The 17,848-nt window shown below is 40.1% G+C and overlaps 1 protein-coding gene across 13 annotated transcripts in view; it reads right to left on the bottom strand.

Moving 5' to 3' along the window:
* ANKRD44 (ankyrin repeat domain 44) overlaps positions 1-16,212 on the bottom strand; it is a 224,952-nt gene extending 208,740 nt beyond the window's left edge. For 12 of the 13 annotated variants that reach the window (XM_045034212.1, XM_045034216.1, XM_045034218.1 and 9 more), the window contains exons 1-2: positions 16,105-16,212; positions 12,683-12,766 (exon numbers count right to left, since the gene is read on the bottom strand). In XM_045034212.1, coding sequence (XP_044890147.1) covers positions 12,683-12,766; positions 16,105-16,197 — 177 coding nt within the window. In that variant the 5' untranslated portion in view covers positions 16,198-16,212. The remainder of the gene's footprint in view (positions 1-12,682; positions 12,767-16,104) is intronic. The other variant, XM_045034213.1, reaches the window with a different exon arrangement.
* Between the last annotated feature and the right edge of the window lie 1,636 nt (positions 16,213-17,848).

Here is a 17,848-nt window from a genome sequence, read left to right on the forward strand (position 1 = left end):
GTATCATGCTAGTCCTGGGCAGCCTGGCTCTAGACTCATATGCAGGAAACAAACAAAACTTCTATTTCCTACGAAAATAAAGTTCTATTTTATTAAAAGCTACTATTTTACTATTATCGCTGGGTTTTTTTTTTTTTTTTTTTTGGTCAAAAGCAGTCAAATCTAACCCTAACAGATACACATTTCATCTCCCTAGCCATAACCTTATAAAAAGTTTGTTATAGTGGCCATTTTATAGACAGGGAAGTGAGGCCAGAGTATATCAAGAGGCTTCTGCCTCTGAGGTTAGCCCAGTACTCTTCTCCCTCCATCATAGTTGCATTTTGGTGGGACTGATATAGATTATGTAGCCAACCAATAAAATATATCAAGCATGGATATACCAGGTTTGTTGTGAAGGGGCTATACCAGAAAGTGAATGTGTGCATGTGTGGGTAGGGAAAGCCAGGGAGGAGCTCAGGAAGGGACTTGAGGAGAAGGAGAAGGTAGCCTGTATTACTTCAGGATGACTTTAGAAAGTACACAGCAAGTACCCATAACTGTCCTGTACTAACTGCCAGGAACGGCCTTTTAAGCAGAAAGTTGGCAAGTGATGTGACTATAACCAGCTATGCAACCTCCTGGAGAAAAATCCCACCCCTCCCCCAGGCTTCTACCCTAATTGAATAACATATCCACTTAGCCCTTTGTATTTCTTTCTTTTCTTTTAAAGTCAGTGGCAACAATAATATGTCTATAAAACTACAATTGGAAAGTCCTCTGGCTGCCATAATGATACAGTTATTTAACATTTGAAACAGAAAGTAATATATCCTTGGTAAAAATCAGGGCCAGCACAACTAATCAAACTAAAATATACCTTATATCCTTTTAATTAAAGCATGTCTTTTAAGAATAATCTGAATGTGATCATATCTGCCTAATTCATTTTTAAAATATGAGTTATCTCTTTTCCACAAAGATTTAAAATTTTTTTCTGATTACAAGTATATTATCAATGTAAAAGAAATTGCAAAATGAAGGAAACCATGAAGTGTCTGGAAACTTGTACTAAATTTATCCTAATTGAAACTAACGATCAAAACCCGAATAGCCAAAGCAATCTTGAGAAAGAAGACCAAAGCTGGAAGTTTCACACTCCCTGATTTCAAACTACAGAGCTATAGTATTTAAAACAGGACAATATTGGTATAAAACAGGCAGAAAGATCAATGGAACAGAACAGAGAGCCCAGAAATAAACTTACATGTATATGGTCAATTAATTTACAACAAAGAAGCCAAGCACATACAATGGGGAAAGGACAGTCTCTTCAATAAATGTGTGGGGAAACCTGGACAGGCACATGTAAAAGAATGAAACTAGACCACTACTTGCATCATACACAAAAATTAACTCAAAACACTTAAATGTTAGACCTGAGTCACACAGATCCTAGAAGGAAAAATAAGAAGTGGTAAGCTCCTTGACGTAGGTCCTTGGCAGTGATGTTTTGAACCTGACACCAAAGGCAAAGGCAACAAAAGCAAAAACAAACAAGTGGGTCTACATCAAAGTAAAGAGCTTCTACACAACAAATTATCATCAAAAAACAAAGAATCTAATTCAAAAAAGAGGTATTTTTCCAAAAGACTACATATGGCCAACAGGCACTTGAAGAGATGTTCAAAATCACTAATCAGGGAAATGCAAATCAAAACCACATTGAGATATCACGTCACACCTGTCAGAATGGCTATTATTGAAAAGATAAGAAATAACAAGAGTTGTCGAGGATGCCGAGAAAGGAAACCCTTGTGATTGCTGGTGAGAATGTAAACTGGTGCAGCCACTATGGAAAACAATTCGTAGGTTCCTCAAAAAAAAACAAAAAACAAAAATAGAACTACCATATGATTCAGCGATTTTACTTCTGGTATTTATCCAAAAAAAAAAAAAAAAAAAAAAAAACCAAAAACTTGAACTCAAAGAGATATGCACCCCATGTTCACTGCAGTATTACTTACAATAGCCAAGATATGGAAATAACCTAAGTGTCCACTGATGTATGAGTGAATATAGAAAATGTGGTGTGCGTGTGTGTGTGTGTGTGTGTGTGTGTGTCACACACACAATAGGAAATTATTCATCCATAAAAAATGAAAACCTGCCATTTGCAACAACATGGGTGGCCCTTAAAAGCATTATGCTAAGTGAAATAAGTCAGAGAAAGACAAATACTGTTTGATCTCACTTATGTGTGGAATCAAAAACAAAACAAAACCAAGCTCATAGATAAAGAGAACACATTGGTGGTTGTGAGGTAGAAGATGGGGCAGGGGGGTAGGCAAAATATGTGAAGGGGGTCATAGGATACAAACTTCCAGTTATAAAATAAATAAATCATGGAGATATACAGCATGGTGACTATAACTAATCATACTGTATTGCATACTTGAAAGTTGCTAAGAGAGTAGATCTTAAAAGTTCTCCTTAGGGGGAAAAATATTTTGTTACTATGTATGGTAACAGATCTTTACCAGACTTATTGTGGCAATCATTTTGCAATGTATACAAATATTGAATCATTATGTTGTACACTTTAAACTATACAATGTTACATGTCAATTATACTTAAATTTTTAAAATTATCTTTCCATAATTTATGATATGAAATGTTCGTATAGCTAAGTAAAAAGAAATGCAATTTTATGATATTGCCATCTAGAATCTTATACATTTTCAGTCTTCAATATCAAAAAAGGGAGTCCTCTCTGAAATTCCTGTAAAAGGGGAAATATGATGGTAGAAAAAAAGAACTCTACTGAGGTGACAACAGCTCCCACCACCATTCCTCAGGCTCCTGCTAATACCGTAGAAAAGACCCTAGTGACGTAATACAAAATGGGAATACCTCCGTGCCTGTCATTGTAGGTAATAAGCACCATGTCACTGAAGTATGCTCTACACTTATTCAAACAGACAAATACAAGTGTATTTTAAAAGTCATGGGGCGCCTGGGTGGCTCAGTCAGTTAAACATCTGACTTCGGCTCACGTCATGATCTCAAGGTTCATGAGATCCCCCTGCATCCAGCTCTGTGCTGACAGCTCGTATTCTGTGTCTCCCTCTCTCTCTGCTCCTCCCCAGCTCGTACTGTTTCTCTCTCTCTCTCTCTCTCTCTCTCTCTCTCTCTCTCTCTCTCTCTCTCTCTCTCAAAAATCAATATAGAACATTAAAAACAATTTAAAAAAATAAATAAATAATAAAAGTCATATCCTGGGGTGCCAGGATGGCTTAGTTGGTTAAGCATCCAACTCTTGATTTCAGCTCAAGTCATGATCTCACAGTTTGATTCGTGAGATTGAGCCCTGTGTCGGGCTCCCCACTGTGGAGCCTGCTTGGGATTCTCTCTCTCCCCCTTTCTCTGTCTCTCTGTCTCTCTCTCCCTCCCTCCCTCAAAAATAAAAAAAATTTTAAAGTCATATCCTTATACTAAACATGAACAACTCTGGAAGCTAGTTTGTTGGCTTGTGTGTGTGTGTTATATAAATGTATTTGTTTTTACCTCTTACCAACATAATACATGGTGAGTGAAAAAAATACTAATAATATATAAAGGAACAAACAAAAAAGCAAAATTCCACTAACCAATTTCAACTATAATTAAACTTTTAAAGAATATTCTCTTAGACCTCTTCTTCTATTTGTATATATACATGATATACTTTAACAACTGATTGTTTCATTCATAAACATATCTTGAAGATCTTATCTATCAATAAATATATGATATAAATAAAAACTGACATAAGCTATCCTTTTTAAAGCTAGTATGATGGGGCACCTGGGTGGCTCAGTCAGGTGAGCATCCAACTCTTGATTTTAGCTCAGATCATGATCTCACAGTTCAAAGGTTCAAGCCCCACATCAGTGTGCAGCCTACTTGGGATATTCTCTCTCTCTCTCTCTCTCTCTCTCTGTCTCTCTCTGTCTCTCTCTGTCTCTCTCTCTCTCTCTCTGTCTCTCTCTCTCTCTCTCAAAATAAATAAATAAGCCACATATGATAGTATGATATTGCCACATATATATGTACTGTAATATACTTAAGAAATAAAGTACCGGTAATTCCCAGTTTCTTGTTATTATAAACCACCCAGAAACAGATACATTTATACAAATTGCTGTCTGGTGATTTCCTTTAGGGGATTTTCCCAGGAGTTGTGTTGCTGTGTCAATGGGTGTACACAATTGAATGTTGATACAGACTGCCAAACCCTTCAAAGGTGAGCAAAAATTAAACTTTCCCCCAAAAGGCATCAGAGTGTCCCTTCAACTACACCATCCCTGAGATCTTATTTTCACCTCTGCTGATCCAACTGGCAAAGTGTGGCTGCTTTATATGAACTCCTCGATTTCAGGTGAAGTTGAGCCTGGGCACCCTTTCGTATGTTTTGGTTATCTGCATTTTTTCTTTGGTGAGTGCCCTCTGTATGTCCTCTGCCCATTTCTCTATTTGGAGGTTTTTCTTTTTCTAAATAATCTACAAGAGTTTTTTATGTATTAGGAATGTCAATGCTTTTTCACATATAGCATACATATCTTTGATTTATCTTTTAATCTTGCTTTTGGTAATGATTTAATATACAGAAGTGCATAGTTTTTATATATTCAAAAGTATCCACATTTTCCATCTTGGTTTTTATCTTTGTTATTATGTTTAGGAAGTTCTTTCCCACACCAAGAGTGAAAAAAATATTTCCCCCTTCTTATATTTCACTACTTTATCTTTTTATTTTCTACCTCTAGATTTATCTTCGTATAGGAACTTGGGGGGGGGAGAAAAAAGGAAATTAGGGAAGAGTTCAGCTTTTTACTAGCCAGTTGTCTCAACATTCTTTATTGATTAACCCATCTTATCCCAGTGGTTTGAAACACGTTCTTTATTTTATACCAAATGTCCATATACACTTGGGTCTAATTCTGGATTCCTTGTTCCACTAATTTGGTTGCCTATTCCTGTGCCAATAACACACTGTTTTATTTTTTTTTGTCATTTGTTTTAATAGATTTTATGAAACTCCCCCTTTGTTGATTTTCTTTTAAGTTTTATTTATTTTGGAAGAGAGAAACAGAGCGGGGGGAGAGTAGGAGGGAGAGAGAGAATCCCAAACAGGCTCCAGGCTCAGCACAGAGCCTGATGCAGGGTTCAATCCCACAACTGACTCCAAGATCACTACCTGAGCCAATATCAAAAGTCAGACAGATGCTCAATCGACTGGGCCACCCAAGCACCCCTGATATTCTTTTTTAAGAGTCTTCTCACATGTTTATTCCTCTAAATACTAAAGTTTAGAATGATCTTGACAACTTTCCCCACCCGAAGTCCTGCCCCAAATTCAACTGTATTTATATATGTATATATACATATATATGTATAACTGAATTTATACATTCAGTTCAAACAATTGAGTTTTATCAATATAAGAAAAATATAGCTCATTTATTCATATTTGCATCCTCCCCTCAAACATAATATCTAATGTGAAAAAAAGAGCCATAACCTTTTATCTAGAGATGTCCATATTCTCATGCTATTTACAATATACATCTTTTAATTGAAAGATTTTTCTTTGTGCTATAAAAATGCCTAGCAATTGCAAAGTAATACTAATGCCATTACATCTGGAGTGTTTCCATAGTTCCAAACAATGATCTCTATTATTTGGAGGGTGCACAGTGTATATACCCTTGTAAGATTTCTCATTCACAGCGGACGGCTCTTCTACCTCCAAGGTCAATGCTGGAGAAATGGGGCCACGAGCTGCTGGGCATCCCCTAGAGGATCATTAGGAATGATGCTAATCAGACCTGCCTTCACACATTTTAAATGGCCAAGAAGCCACATCACTGCAGCCTGCCCAGTGCCGTCTGAAGGTTATGAATCATTCTCTACAAGACACAGGTCATGGCTTCCAAACCACAGCCCCACATCCTGGGCACTGGTCCAACAAGGAGCAGGAGATGGGACAGTATTGCCAGGCACATGCTGAGAGACAGGCACCTACCCTCAGCACAAAAAGCACCCCTCCCAGAGCTATGAAGGAACCACCAGCCTCCCTACAGGCTAACGAGCCAGAAGTGCTGTCAACGTTTGAAGAACTCAGGCCACCGCTCTCTCCAGAACACTGAGCCACTGGCTTCACACTTTAGATTTCCAGATACAGGTGGCCAGAGAAACCTTTACTGCTGAATATTTGCTGATCTCATCCACGGTTAGTAAAACGGTGGCCTGCAGGCCAGATTTGGCCCACAGACATGTTTTCTTTGGCCTCAACAATGTTGGATCGCTTTTTGGAACCAATATTTAACAATTTAGAGATTTCCTGTATTTTCTCTTAAAAACGTAGGAAGTCTGGGCCACACTGGGCCCGCGTTCCTGCATACCAACACTCAGAGCTGAGTGGGTCAGCGTGCTTCTATTAGTTATGAGACTGGAGTTTGCCATCCCAGCCTCCTTGTTCCCAGCAGTTTCTGATTTAGGTCTAATTTAGAAAGTGCTCAGATCTCTAAGCCAACAAAACATCTCAGGTTTTTATCCCCATATCAATTCTTCATTAAAAAAAAGAAAAAAGAAAAAAGTCAAGCAACATATATGTAAGTGACGGAAAACACACAAAAATCTAGAAGCTTAAAAGGCTGGGCTATATAGTCTGTATTCCTAATGTTCTAGGGGATCTGACACGATAGAATCAAGCTGAGAAAAACTTAAGGTATTAAATTTATCACTCAAGGCTCTTTACACTTTTTTTAATGCTTATTTTTTGAGAGACAGAGACAAAGCATGACTGGGAGAGTAGCAGAGAGAGAGGGAGACACAGAATCAGAAGCAGGCTGCAGGCTCTGAGCTGTCAGCACAGAGCGTGACACGGGGCTCAAACTTACAGACCGTGAAATCACGACCTGAGCCGAAGTCGGATACTTAACCAACTGAGCCACCCAGGTACCCCTGACTCAAGGCTCTTTAGGTAGAGCCATATTGCACCCTTCCGGGTGGATTCAAAACATATGTTCTATTTTTAAAAGAAATAGTGCAAACTTCCAGTTATAAAACAAATAAGTCATGGGGATATAACTATAGTTAATAATACTGTATTGCATATTTGAAAGTTGCTAAGACAACAGATCTTAAAAATTCTTATGACAAGAAAAAAAACTTTGTAACTATGTGAGGTGATGGATGTTAACTAGACTTACAGTGATCATTTTAACAGAAAGAAACATTGCGGGGAGCCTGGGTGTCTCAGTGGGTTGAGCATCTGACTCTGTCATGATCCCAGGGTCGTGGGATGGAGCCCGCCTTAAGATTCTCTCTCTTTCTCCCTCTGCACCCCCGCCCCAGCTTGCACTCACTTGTGTACTCTCTAATAAAAAATAAAGAAACAGTGCAACACCCCTACACAAATGGACACTGAGTGCATATTACAACCTTACTATTGGTAATTCGTCTTATTTCTTTTTAGAAAATTCATCATACATTGTTGGTACAGTTCTTTTTTCTCACTTGGATCTTGAGACTAGCAGGCCACCTCACCCAAGTTAACGCTTATAGTTAAAAACAAAAGCTTTAATGGTTGTCTCCCCTTTTTTCACTGTAAGTCCCTACCAATGTAAGCTTAACGTTCACCTCGCGATTTATTCCATTATATTCACATATCATCCCTTCCTATGTTGGAATTGGAGAGGACAAGCAAAACATGCCAATATTCTTGGGCTAAATCCTATTAGAGAAAATAATAAACATTAATAGCTTGACAAAACCATTTTGTTGTAGAAAATAGATGGATTAAAATAATCAACTTGGGAACAATCCAACTATAAAAAAACATTTTTGAAACTACTGGAACAAAATAAAATTGAAAATGCACTGGGTATTAGAAGATAAGGAATTATTGTTGATTTTGTTTGGTATGATCATGGTTGTGTGTGCATGAGTGCACATGTGTGTATTCATAACTGTTACTGATACTTTAAAAAAGAAATAAACACCATGGGTTTGCTATCATATGGGACTTAAAAATCTTTGAATTGTAGTCCTTCATAGTTGTAAGAGACTTTAAACATCACCTAGTCCAGGCATGGGAAGGAGGTTTCATTTTAAAGGCTAACTCCAACTTAATAGTGCTGTCCTGAGAAGAAATTTTGGTCTTTAAGACTCAAAGAAAAAGAAATGCCACAAACCATTAGCAAGGTCAGCTCAGGGCACATGAGAGGAGACTGGGGCCATGTGCTACAATTAGTCTCCTTTAGAACCACTTAGAACCACCAGTCTAGTGGTCTCTCAGGGAGCTTACTACTTATTATTAAGTCAGCTCATTATTTCTTCAGACAGCTCTGTCCATTAAGTTATTTTTTCTATTTCGAGCTGTATATCCATTCAGTAGCTTACAACCACCGACATAATGGTAAGTCTAGTTCCATTTTAACTTGACAGCATTTGAACTATTTGAGGCCTCAAATTCTCCTGTTCTTCCCAGGTCTAAAACATCACCAGCTTCTTCAGCCCCTCCTCGCATGGCATGGTTCCCTCCTGGTCTTTACCACTCACCAATGACAGGCACTAATTATCTCTGTACCCATTCCAGCATGGCACAGTGGAACTGTCTGTTGGTGTCACGTTGTCATAGCATAATCCTAAAAATGACTGTATTACGTTCAAATTTGGTTTTCAGGCTCTATGCATTCATTTTGAATTCAGATGCTCTACTTTGAATTCTAGCTCAATTTGTTAGTCTGATAAAGCCTTCTAAAATCTTTCTAGTTGTCGACTACATGTGGGTCAATTTAAATGAATTTCTCAGAGTGTACAACTTGCCTTCCCACATTTCCTGACCCTGGCATGCCACCAGCCAGAGAATCCACAAAAAGGACTTCCTGGTCCTTCAGTGGCTCCTCAAATCCATCTACAGATTTGCAATCTTACAAAGAAAACTTTTAATCTTACAACTGAGACCTGAGGGACACTAACCAAGCCAGACACTATTTGACAATGTACCCCCTTCATTGGCAGATAGGAAAAACAGGCCACCACAAATTGGCTTAACATAACTAATAAAGCAAGGTTTAGTCATTCACTCAACATGTGCTCCAAGGACTGAAGTAGGAAATTGAGGAAAAGAGAATGAATGACACAGCAACCATGTCATCAAGCTCATAGTCTCTCAAAACTAAATAGCTCAAGTAAAGTGATCAGTGAGGGACAAGGAGCTATGGGAGGTGAGAGAAGAGGTAGGTTTCTTTGACTGGGTTGGGAGGTGGCAGAAAAGGCAGCAAAAAGGAAACGAGAATTAGGACAACTCAATAGAAGAAGCAATAGGTCTGGAAAGGCAGATGGGATGGGAACAGTGGAGAAATGAGAAAATAAATACCAATGGGTTGAATAACTTTGTTCAGTTCACACATAGGGTCCATGAATACTGCCAGTGGGAAATCAAGATAGGAAAAACACAGAGAGGCAAAGCTGAATGAGACTGCTTCCCATATCAGGAGCCCCTAATCAAGGGATATTCATACCAAAGAACAGGTGACCAATCAAAAGACACAGGAAGGTGGGAAAGAAAAAAGAAGGCAAAAAAAAAAAAAAAATCAGAACTTAGGACAAAAAAGAAAATTTAAGTGAATAAATACGGTAAAGAGAGAAAAGCAAAGGGTGAGAAGAGAAGAAGACAAATATTGTCCTCCCACTAACAGGAGGCTCCTCCATTATTTATTTCCCTTCCTTGCCATTTAAATGTACTGGTTAGTGGCCTCTCTTCCCTCCTGAAGTAAAGCTGCAGACTTAGATCCCTAATCCTTATTTGTCTTCCATCTCCATATGCCCTTCATTAACAATCACTCTCCCTAAACTGCCTAATCCACCCCTAGCAAAACAGTCAACACGACTGATCCCCAAGCAGTGTTGGCCAAAGAAAAGCATAGCATTAAGAGAACAACTCACTGTCTCCAACGTACCTGATAAGAGAGCAGGGAATCAAGTGAGGTTCTTTACACTCACCCGAGGGAAGGGAAAGGGGGATATGAAGAGAGGGTCTACAGAAGTGACAATGGAGGAAAGGGACCAGGACCCAAGGAGCCACACCATCACTGGAAGGAGGTCAGGCATTCATTCATTTATTGCTCTTCCTCCCTCTACCCCACCCTTCCCTGATGCAGGGCATCCAAAAGCCCACACACACAACCTCCACAACAGCATCCCTTCGGTGTCAATTTGCCACATCACTTCATCAGTCCCTCATGATTAACCCAGACCCCTAACAGTGTCCTGCATTTTCCCTTTCAAAATATATGTCAATAAGATTCCACATTTGTTGGCTTCTCTGCCATGTCACAAGCCCATGAGGGAGAGAGCAATCTCACTGCTATATCCCTAGCACTCAGCACTGGGTCCGAACTCAGTCAGTTACTGTTGAATGAGTAAGGCACCTCAAAGACAAGTAAGTGTTATCCCTTGAGTTCCCTAAAATTCTGTAGTACCAAAAATTGATGTGGCCAAGATTGCTAACTATTCATGTTCTCCAACCTTTTGGGACACAGCTTTACTAATTTCCCAACCTCCCTTGTGGTTCAGTGTGGCATGGGACTGAGTTCTGGTCAATGGGCTGTGTGCTCAAGTGATTATGCCACTTCCAAGATCACTCATAAGAATCGTCCTGTGCTTTGCCTCCATGCTCTTTTTTCCCTTCTGACTGGCTGGACTGAAGATGAATCCCTTGGGTGACCTTGGAAGCTATGTGTTGATACCTAGGACCCTCTGTGGAAAAGAGCCACCTCTCTGATCTGTTCATAAGAGAACTAAACTTCTCTCATATCTGAGCAATTATATATTTAGAAGTCTATGTGTTACAGCAGTTAACCTATCTAATTCAGTAACACAATTAGGTTACAACTGAAGTTAAGCCTTCTTAACCTTTAACAGCCAGCAAGTGTTTGCCACTTTCCGAAGGAGAAATAAAGGCCATTCAGAGGGCAGTGCAACCTTTCTTGATATGAACAGAAGCTTGGTTTGCTCATAATCATCAGGAAAAGATAGTAACTAACCTTGCCTTGGGCTTGCCTGGGCTTGGGCCAGAGCCACAAAATAAGCTAGGCAAATTCCGGCGATGTCAGAACACTGGACAGTCAGCTTGCTGGCCTCGGCTCCTCTCAGAAGGATGGGTCACGCCCCATAGGCTCTGGACAAATGCCTGACTGCCTTCTCAAGTAGTTCGGCCCTGGCCTCATCGGTGCTTACCTTGCAAAATGTCATAAAACATTGCCCTGTTGTTTTCAGTGCCAGCTGGGGAGAAGCTGCCAGAAGCTTTTTCAGAAAGCCACACCAGTCTGCACTGCCACAGAACAAGGGCTGGACCAAATGACTCTCCCAAATGAAGCGTTCAGCCGACCGGACAGAGATTCGACCTCAGACATAATTCATTTCCCTGTAGCAAAGCTCTTCTTCTGCAGATGTGTTTGACTCTTTGTGTCGTTTCCACCTAACGCTAGAGACTTCAAAGAGAGCCCCTCTCCCTGATGGACTACAGCACTGAGGTAATTGACTTACATTAAGAGAATTAGTGGCATGGACTGCATGTAATTGCTTGTTCAATCTAGGTCTAGGAAACTATTACAAGGGTAAATCATTGACTAACTCTTTTCACTTTTCTTCATTGAAGCTTTGTTTATTTCAGGAACTTCCAGATCCAACCGTTCTGAATCTTCTGGGGGCCACAGACCCCTTTACAAATACTATGAAATGTCTTTACTCTTTCACAGAAAAAAATACACGTCCATAAGCACACACATGTATTACATATGATTTCAGGGTACCCGATTTACCCACTGGTCCCAGGTTCATGGACCCTCTAGTGCAAAGGTCAGCATACTTCCCCTCTGAACAGCCAGATAGTAAATATCTTTGACCTTCTGGGCCACGTACAGTCTCTGTCATCAATTACTACCCAACTCTGCTGCTACAGTGTGAAAGCTGTCATGGCTGTGCCCCAAGAGAACTTGATTTATAGACATGGAAATCTGAATATCATATAATCTTCGTGTGTCACAAATAATTGTTCTTCTTTTCATTTCTTCCCCCAGCCACTTAAAAAATGAAAACCATTCTTAGCTGGTAGCCTGTACAAAAATAGGTGATGAACCATAGTTTGTCAATCCCTGTGGCAGAGCATGGGTTCTGGATGTAAAAATATGTCTTTATTTTTACTAACTTCCGATGGAAATTTCACATTTCCTTCCATTGTGAATGTAGGAAGCAATTCTCAGTAGTGTCAACAGTAACTGTGACTTGGTCACCAGCAGAAACCACAGGTATGTTCCTACCACATTAGAGTGATCACAGACAACACAAAATATTGATCACACTCCTCACTATTCTTCAGTTATGCTCATTATTAGATCTTCCATTGTATCTTGCTATTTAAATGTACTGACAGAGAAGCACATATATTATTCTATCACAGATTTGATATTGAATATTTTGATAACTATATTTGCATATGACTGACTTCCATTCCAAGCATATATATTTTATTTTGTGGACTTAAAAAGAGAATTCTGAGCAGCAGCCCAGAGCTCTCACCAGATACCAAAGAGGTCCATAGTACGGAAAGGTTAAGAGGGCCTGAGCAGGCAAAACCATAGCATCTCTTACCAGAGCATTCACGTCTTCGGTTTTGTGGATGAGCATCCGTATCTCCTCTGGATCACCGCTGAAGATTGCTTGGACCAGGGGTGGCTGTAAACACAGGAGAATTTGAATTAGAACTATACTTAAACACATTTAACTGCATTCAGATGCAGATGGCTATAAGAGGCGTTCCCCAAAAGTTGATTTAACAATAATCAATTGGCAGACAAAGATGAATATGGCTCAGACTCACCCACACTAGAAGTCTGATGGGGGAGATAGCTGCATAGAGAAATAACTATAATGCAATTTGAAAGCCGTAACAGATAGTCACATCCAACCTGGGGCTAGTATGACATGAAAATCACCCATAATTGAAGACGTCCTTGAAACACACTTAAATTTCCCAGCAAGGAAATTACCAAATCTGCAGTTTTGAGCATACAGTCCCCTATAGTTCCTGACCTCTCATTAGACAATGTACCCTGGTTACCCTCAGACAATTCCATTTCTAGAGGATGTTAATGGCCATGTTTCTGGCCTCGTGAACACTTCTTTTCAATGTTTGGAAAGCCTTTGAAATCATTCTCAAACGCTTCCCAGAGCTTAGCCAACACTAAAGGCACTGAGTGTTTCAGATGTGATTATATCCCTACTACCTGTTCAAAGTAAGTGGTATAATGGTGGGGTGGGGATCATGAAGGGGGATATTACCGAGCACTTATTATTGAACTCACCCACATTAAACAAGACCTGACACAGAGAAAAGGGATTTATAAAGAGTGATGGAAACAGAACTGAAAGAGAAACTTGCTCTGCTTGGAGGGCAGGTAGGATGAAGAGAAGAGTATATCTAGAAAAGCTTCATGGAAGGCACTATAATGAACGAGCATGAGTTTGCAAACCGGGAAGGAAAGACATTCCAGGCACAGGGATCAGGGTGTGTAAAGGTGTGCACATGCAAAAAACCTGATATCTCAGAAATGCTGCCATCAATCTGGTGACCAGAGAGTGGGTAAAAGAAGAAAAGTGGTGTGCTCTGGGGTTGATGTTGGGCTCGCCCCACGTGAAAAAGAATCCTGTTCAAAGCCAGCTCCACCACTTGCCAGCCATGTGCTGAGCCCACATCCCGTGTGTAACCTGGGAGTGAGCATGATCTTTGCTGTCCAAGCCCTCATAGGATTGCTATTAGGAACAAAAGAGATAATACATGGAAAACCCTCTGTAACCATACTACCCTACACGAATAACAGATGTTCTTACTAATAAATGCCTGGGGCACCTGGGTAGCTCAGTTGGTTAAGCATGTGACTCTTGATGTAGGCTCAGTGATGATCTCACGGTTCGTGAGATCGAGCCTCTCATTGGATCCTGCGATGACAGCATGAAGCCTGCTTGAGATTCTCTCTCTCTCTCTCTCTCTCTCTCTCTCTCTCTCTCTCTCTGCTTCTCCCTTTCTCTCTCTCAAAATAAATAAATATTTTTAAACAAGAAATGCTTAACAACGCTACTGTAGAATATCTGACCATTATTTTTAAACTTTAAAAACTTTGGCAATTACATATTCTCTCTCTCTCTCTCTCTCTCTCTCTCTCTCTCTCTCTGTCTCTCTCTCACACACACACACACACACACACACACACACACACACACACACACACACCTTTCGGAAATACTTTACAGTAGTTCATGTCAGCAATAAGATGACAGCAGTTCCCCAGATGTGTCTGGCCATAAGAGTTATCTGAGATGCTTGTTAAAACAATATTCCAAGATCCCTTCCTTGGAGATTCTGACTTAGTCTATCTGGGGTGGAAACATGTGAATCTACTTTTAATAAAATGCTCACTTAACTCTTAGAACACTGGCCTAAAGTAAAATCATCAGCATCATCTGCCTCAACGTCTCCCTGTGCTATCTAAATGAGAATCCCAGTCCTAATTACCCCTATAAATTTTCTTTTCTCTTTTGCTACCCTCCTGTTGCCTTTCTTACAGGTTCTGGTGGTGTTTTGTGTTATTGAGGGGAGGCAATAATATAAGTATTATCAGTAGAATATAGTAAGACTCCTTGAGGAAACACTATATTTTAAAAAAAATTTTTTAACGTTTATTTTTTGAGAGAGAGACAGAGACAGAGTGTGAGCAGGGGAGGGGCAGACAGAGAGGGAGACACAGAATCTGAAGCAGGCTCCAAGCGCTGAGCTGTCAGCACAAAGCCCGATGTGGGACCCTAACCCACGAACCTTAAAGTCATGACCTGAGCCAAAGTCTGATGCTTAACTGAGCCACCCAGGCTCCCCAAAAGAAACACTGTATTTAAAATGTCAAGTTACAGATAAGTATTTCAATATGCCAGGAATTTTTCCACAGTTTTTCCCCTGCTATAAAAGTTTCCAGCAAGTGGACAGATAGATGTATCCTTCTTTTGTCCCCAATACCCTCAATTCCACCTTCTTGCTAAGGTAAATGATTCAAAGATAGTTTCTTAAATTTCCGACAATTAAGTAACTGGAAAGAAGTCTTGAAAAGAAAGCAAGTTTTCTATCAGTTTGGTGTTAGCTGGTTGATCTGCCCAAAGACGAGGAGATCCATCCACTTGCTTGCTGACCACTGCTAACCAAGTCTCCAGCTCAGTTGCCCCACGGCAAGGACCCTATTTCATATAAAACAGTCAGACACAAACTCAGGATTTCAACAACAATGCTAAATCTTGTTTATCTGTTCTATAATTCTCTGTCTGCTGTGCTCATAGTCAAATGCTTGTGTGCACTTTTCTGTCTTTTTGAACCTGAAGAGAAAACAAATAAGAAACCTAACAGCCATATGACTTAGATGACAAGCAGGGGCAGAGTCTGACAAGACTTCAGTGTTAAATCAACAGTGATCAATTAACAGGTTAGAACCAACCCATCCCCATAAACTATCTATCACTGGTCACTTCAAGGAAACAGCTAGTTAAGCAAAGCCTCATGTCACTCATGAGAGTCAGGAATGCACATAGGTTTTGTGTTGTTTCAGTGCTCACACTTCTCAAGAAAGACAAGAGCTCCAAGCTATGGCGGGAATCCCAAGGAAAGCCTCCCTGACAAAGCTGCCAGACAAGGATGCCAGCACAGTCCTTCAGCAGGGAGCTCCCCAAACACCTCCAGGACCAGTCACTGAGGCTGTTTTGAAGGGTGTCTTCAATGCACAGAATTCCCAGCAGAGAATGGCGTGTACACCTGCCCTACACCTCTGGGCCTGGCTCTGCTAAAAGCTGCTTTACGGAGTATTGTCAATGCACAGAATTTCTAGCATCCATTCAAAAGAAGCAACTCTTCCAGTGCTGCAGTCACATGTACACATACATATACACACATGTACATGCATACATTCGCACATATCCATACATAACATATCTACACTGATGCATGTATATACAGAGATACGTGTTGATTCACATACAAATCCCTCACACTGCCTGTGGAAGGGAAAAGCTCCTGTTCCCCAAAGCCCAGAGTCTTGCTGGATGGACATCTCTAGCCCCAGTGGGGCCATATCCACTGTGACATCACTGTCTTCACAACTGGGAATCTGAGCATCATGTGATTCCAAATCAGAACTTCATAGGTACATGCTGTGTTAGTGAGAAGCTGTGTGTTTGCTTAGATGTAATTCTTGAACTAAATTACTGTGGTTCTTGAGCAAATAGCATTGAAAAAAAAAACAAAAACATTATGAGCGCGCACGCACGTATGTGTGTGTGTGTGTGTGTGTGTTTCTCCAGCCTCTCAAATAAGGCAGCCCGGAGAGCACTCTGGCATTCCTTTTTGTTGGGATTTTTAATCCAATCCTGCTGTTTTATTTTTCCCTAGGTAAACACTTACCCTGAGAATATTTGGAAAAAATACGCATCTAAATACTATCTCCATTACATGATCTTAAGAAAGGGGGAATACCCTAAATATTTTTGCTCATGAGTATCAAGTATTTATACTCTATTGACCAGTAATTTGGCAATCACTATATCTGTTGTAGTGTTACCCTTGACCTTGATAAGACTTAAGCAAAGTCTCACCTGCCAAAGGACAGAGTCCTAAGCCTTGGTATGTATTAGTATTTCTTTCGGACAATTCAACACTAGCATATACAAAATATTAGTGCTCTGTGTGCATTAGGGTGCGAAGCTGAATAAATATAAACTCATAACAAGGGTCAAACTTGGGAAAAACAAATAGTGGCAGGAAAAAAGGGGATTCTGATGCCATGAAACCATTAGCTATCATAACCTAAAAAAAATTAAATGCTTTTTTTAAAAATATTTATTTGTTTTGAAAGGGAACGTGTGAGCGGGGGAGGGGCAGAGAGAGAGACGGAGACAGAGAATCCCAAGCAGTCTCCATGCTGTCAGCACAGAGCCCAATGCTGGGCTCGATCCCATGACCCATGAGATCATGACCTAAGCTGAAATCAAGAGTCAGACACTTAACCAACTGAACTACCCAGGTGCCCCCCAAAAACAAAATTCTTGAGAGGTATGCAATAAGTTCAGTGTCAATTACTAAAATTTCCTCAGCATGTGTAGCAAGTGTATACTGATGGTGATTTGTCATGTGCTGTGGATACTGGCACAGTACCACACACAGATTCAGAAGGCAGAAGCATACTTCCTGGGCCTACTTTACCAATGGCTCAAGTGGGATTCAATATTCAGATGGGACCTGTCCTTGTCTTCTAACATCCCCAACTATCAGCATCCTACCACTACGACCAGAAGTGTAGACAGCTGCCATCTAGAAATGACCATCTGCCAGGCTGATGACATTGGACCCCTCTAAGACAGAAGTCAGAGCAGAAAGATCCCTTGGATTTAGCAGCCATTTAAAATCATGCAGCTTACCTTGCCAACACTAGGAACTGAAAATTCATCATAAAAAGCTACTATCTCTACTATCAGCCCATCCAATGCAATATTTTTTATTTTATTGTCAGCCTTCAAAAATAAATTGGGAAAATATTTGATTTCCAAAAATAAGACGCTACATCAAAAGTGTATTGATAACAGTATTTCCAAACTTTGAAGTAGAGTTACAATTCCACTAGGGGGAGCAAGATGGTAATTTGTTACCTGGGAGATAACAGTAACTGTTCAGGTTGTGCAATTAAGACAAGGTAGCTGGAAGATCCACTTTGTCAAGACCTAAGAGAA

Source organism: Felis catus, chromosome C1 (genome assembly GCF_018350175.1).
Source record: "Felis catus isolate Fca126 chromosome C1, F.catus_Fca126_mat1.0, whole genome shotgun sequence".
NCBI lineage: Eukaryota > Metazoa > Chordata > Mammalia > Carnivora > Felidae > Felis > Felis catus.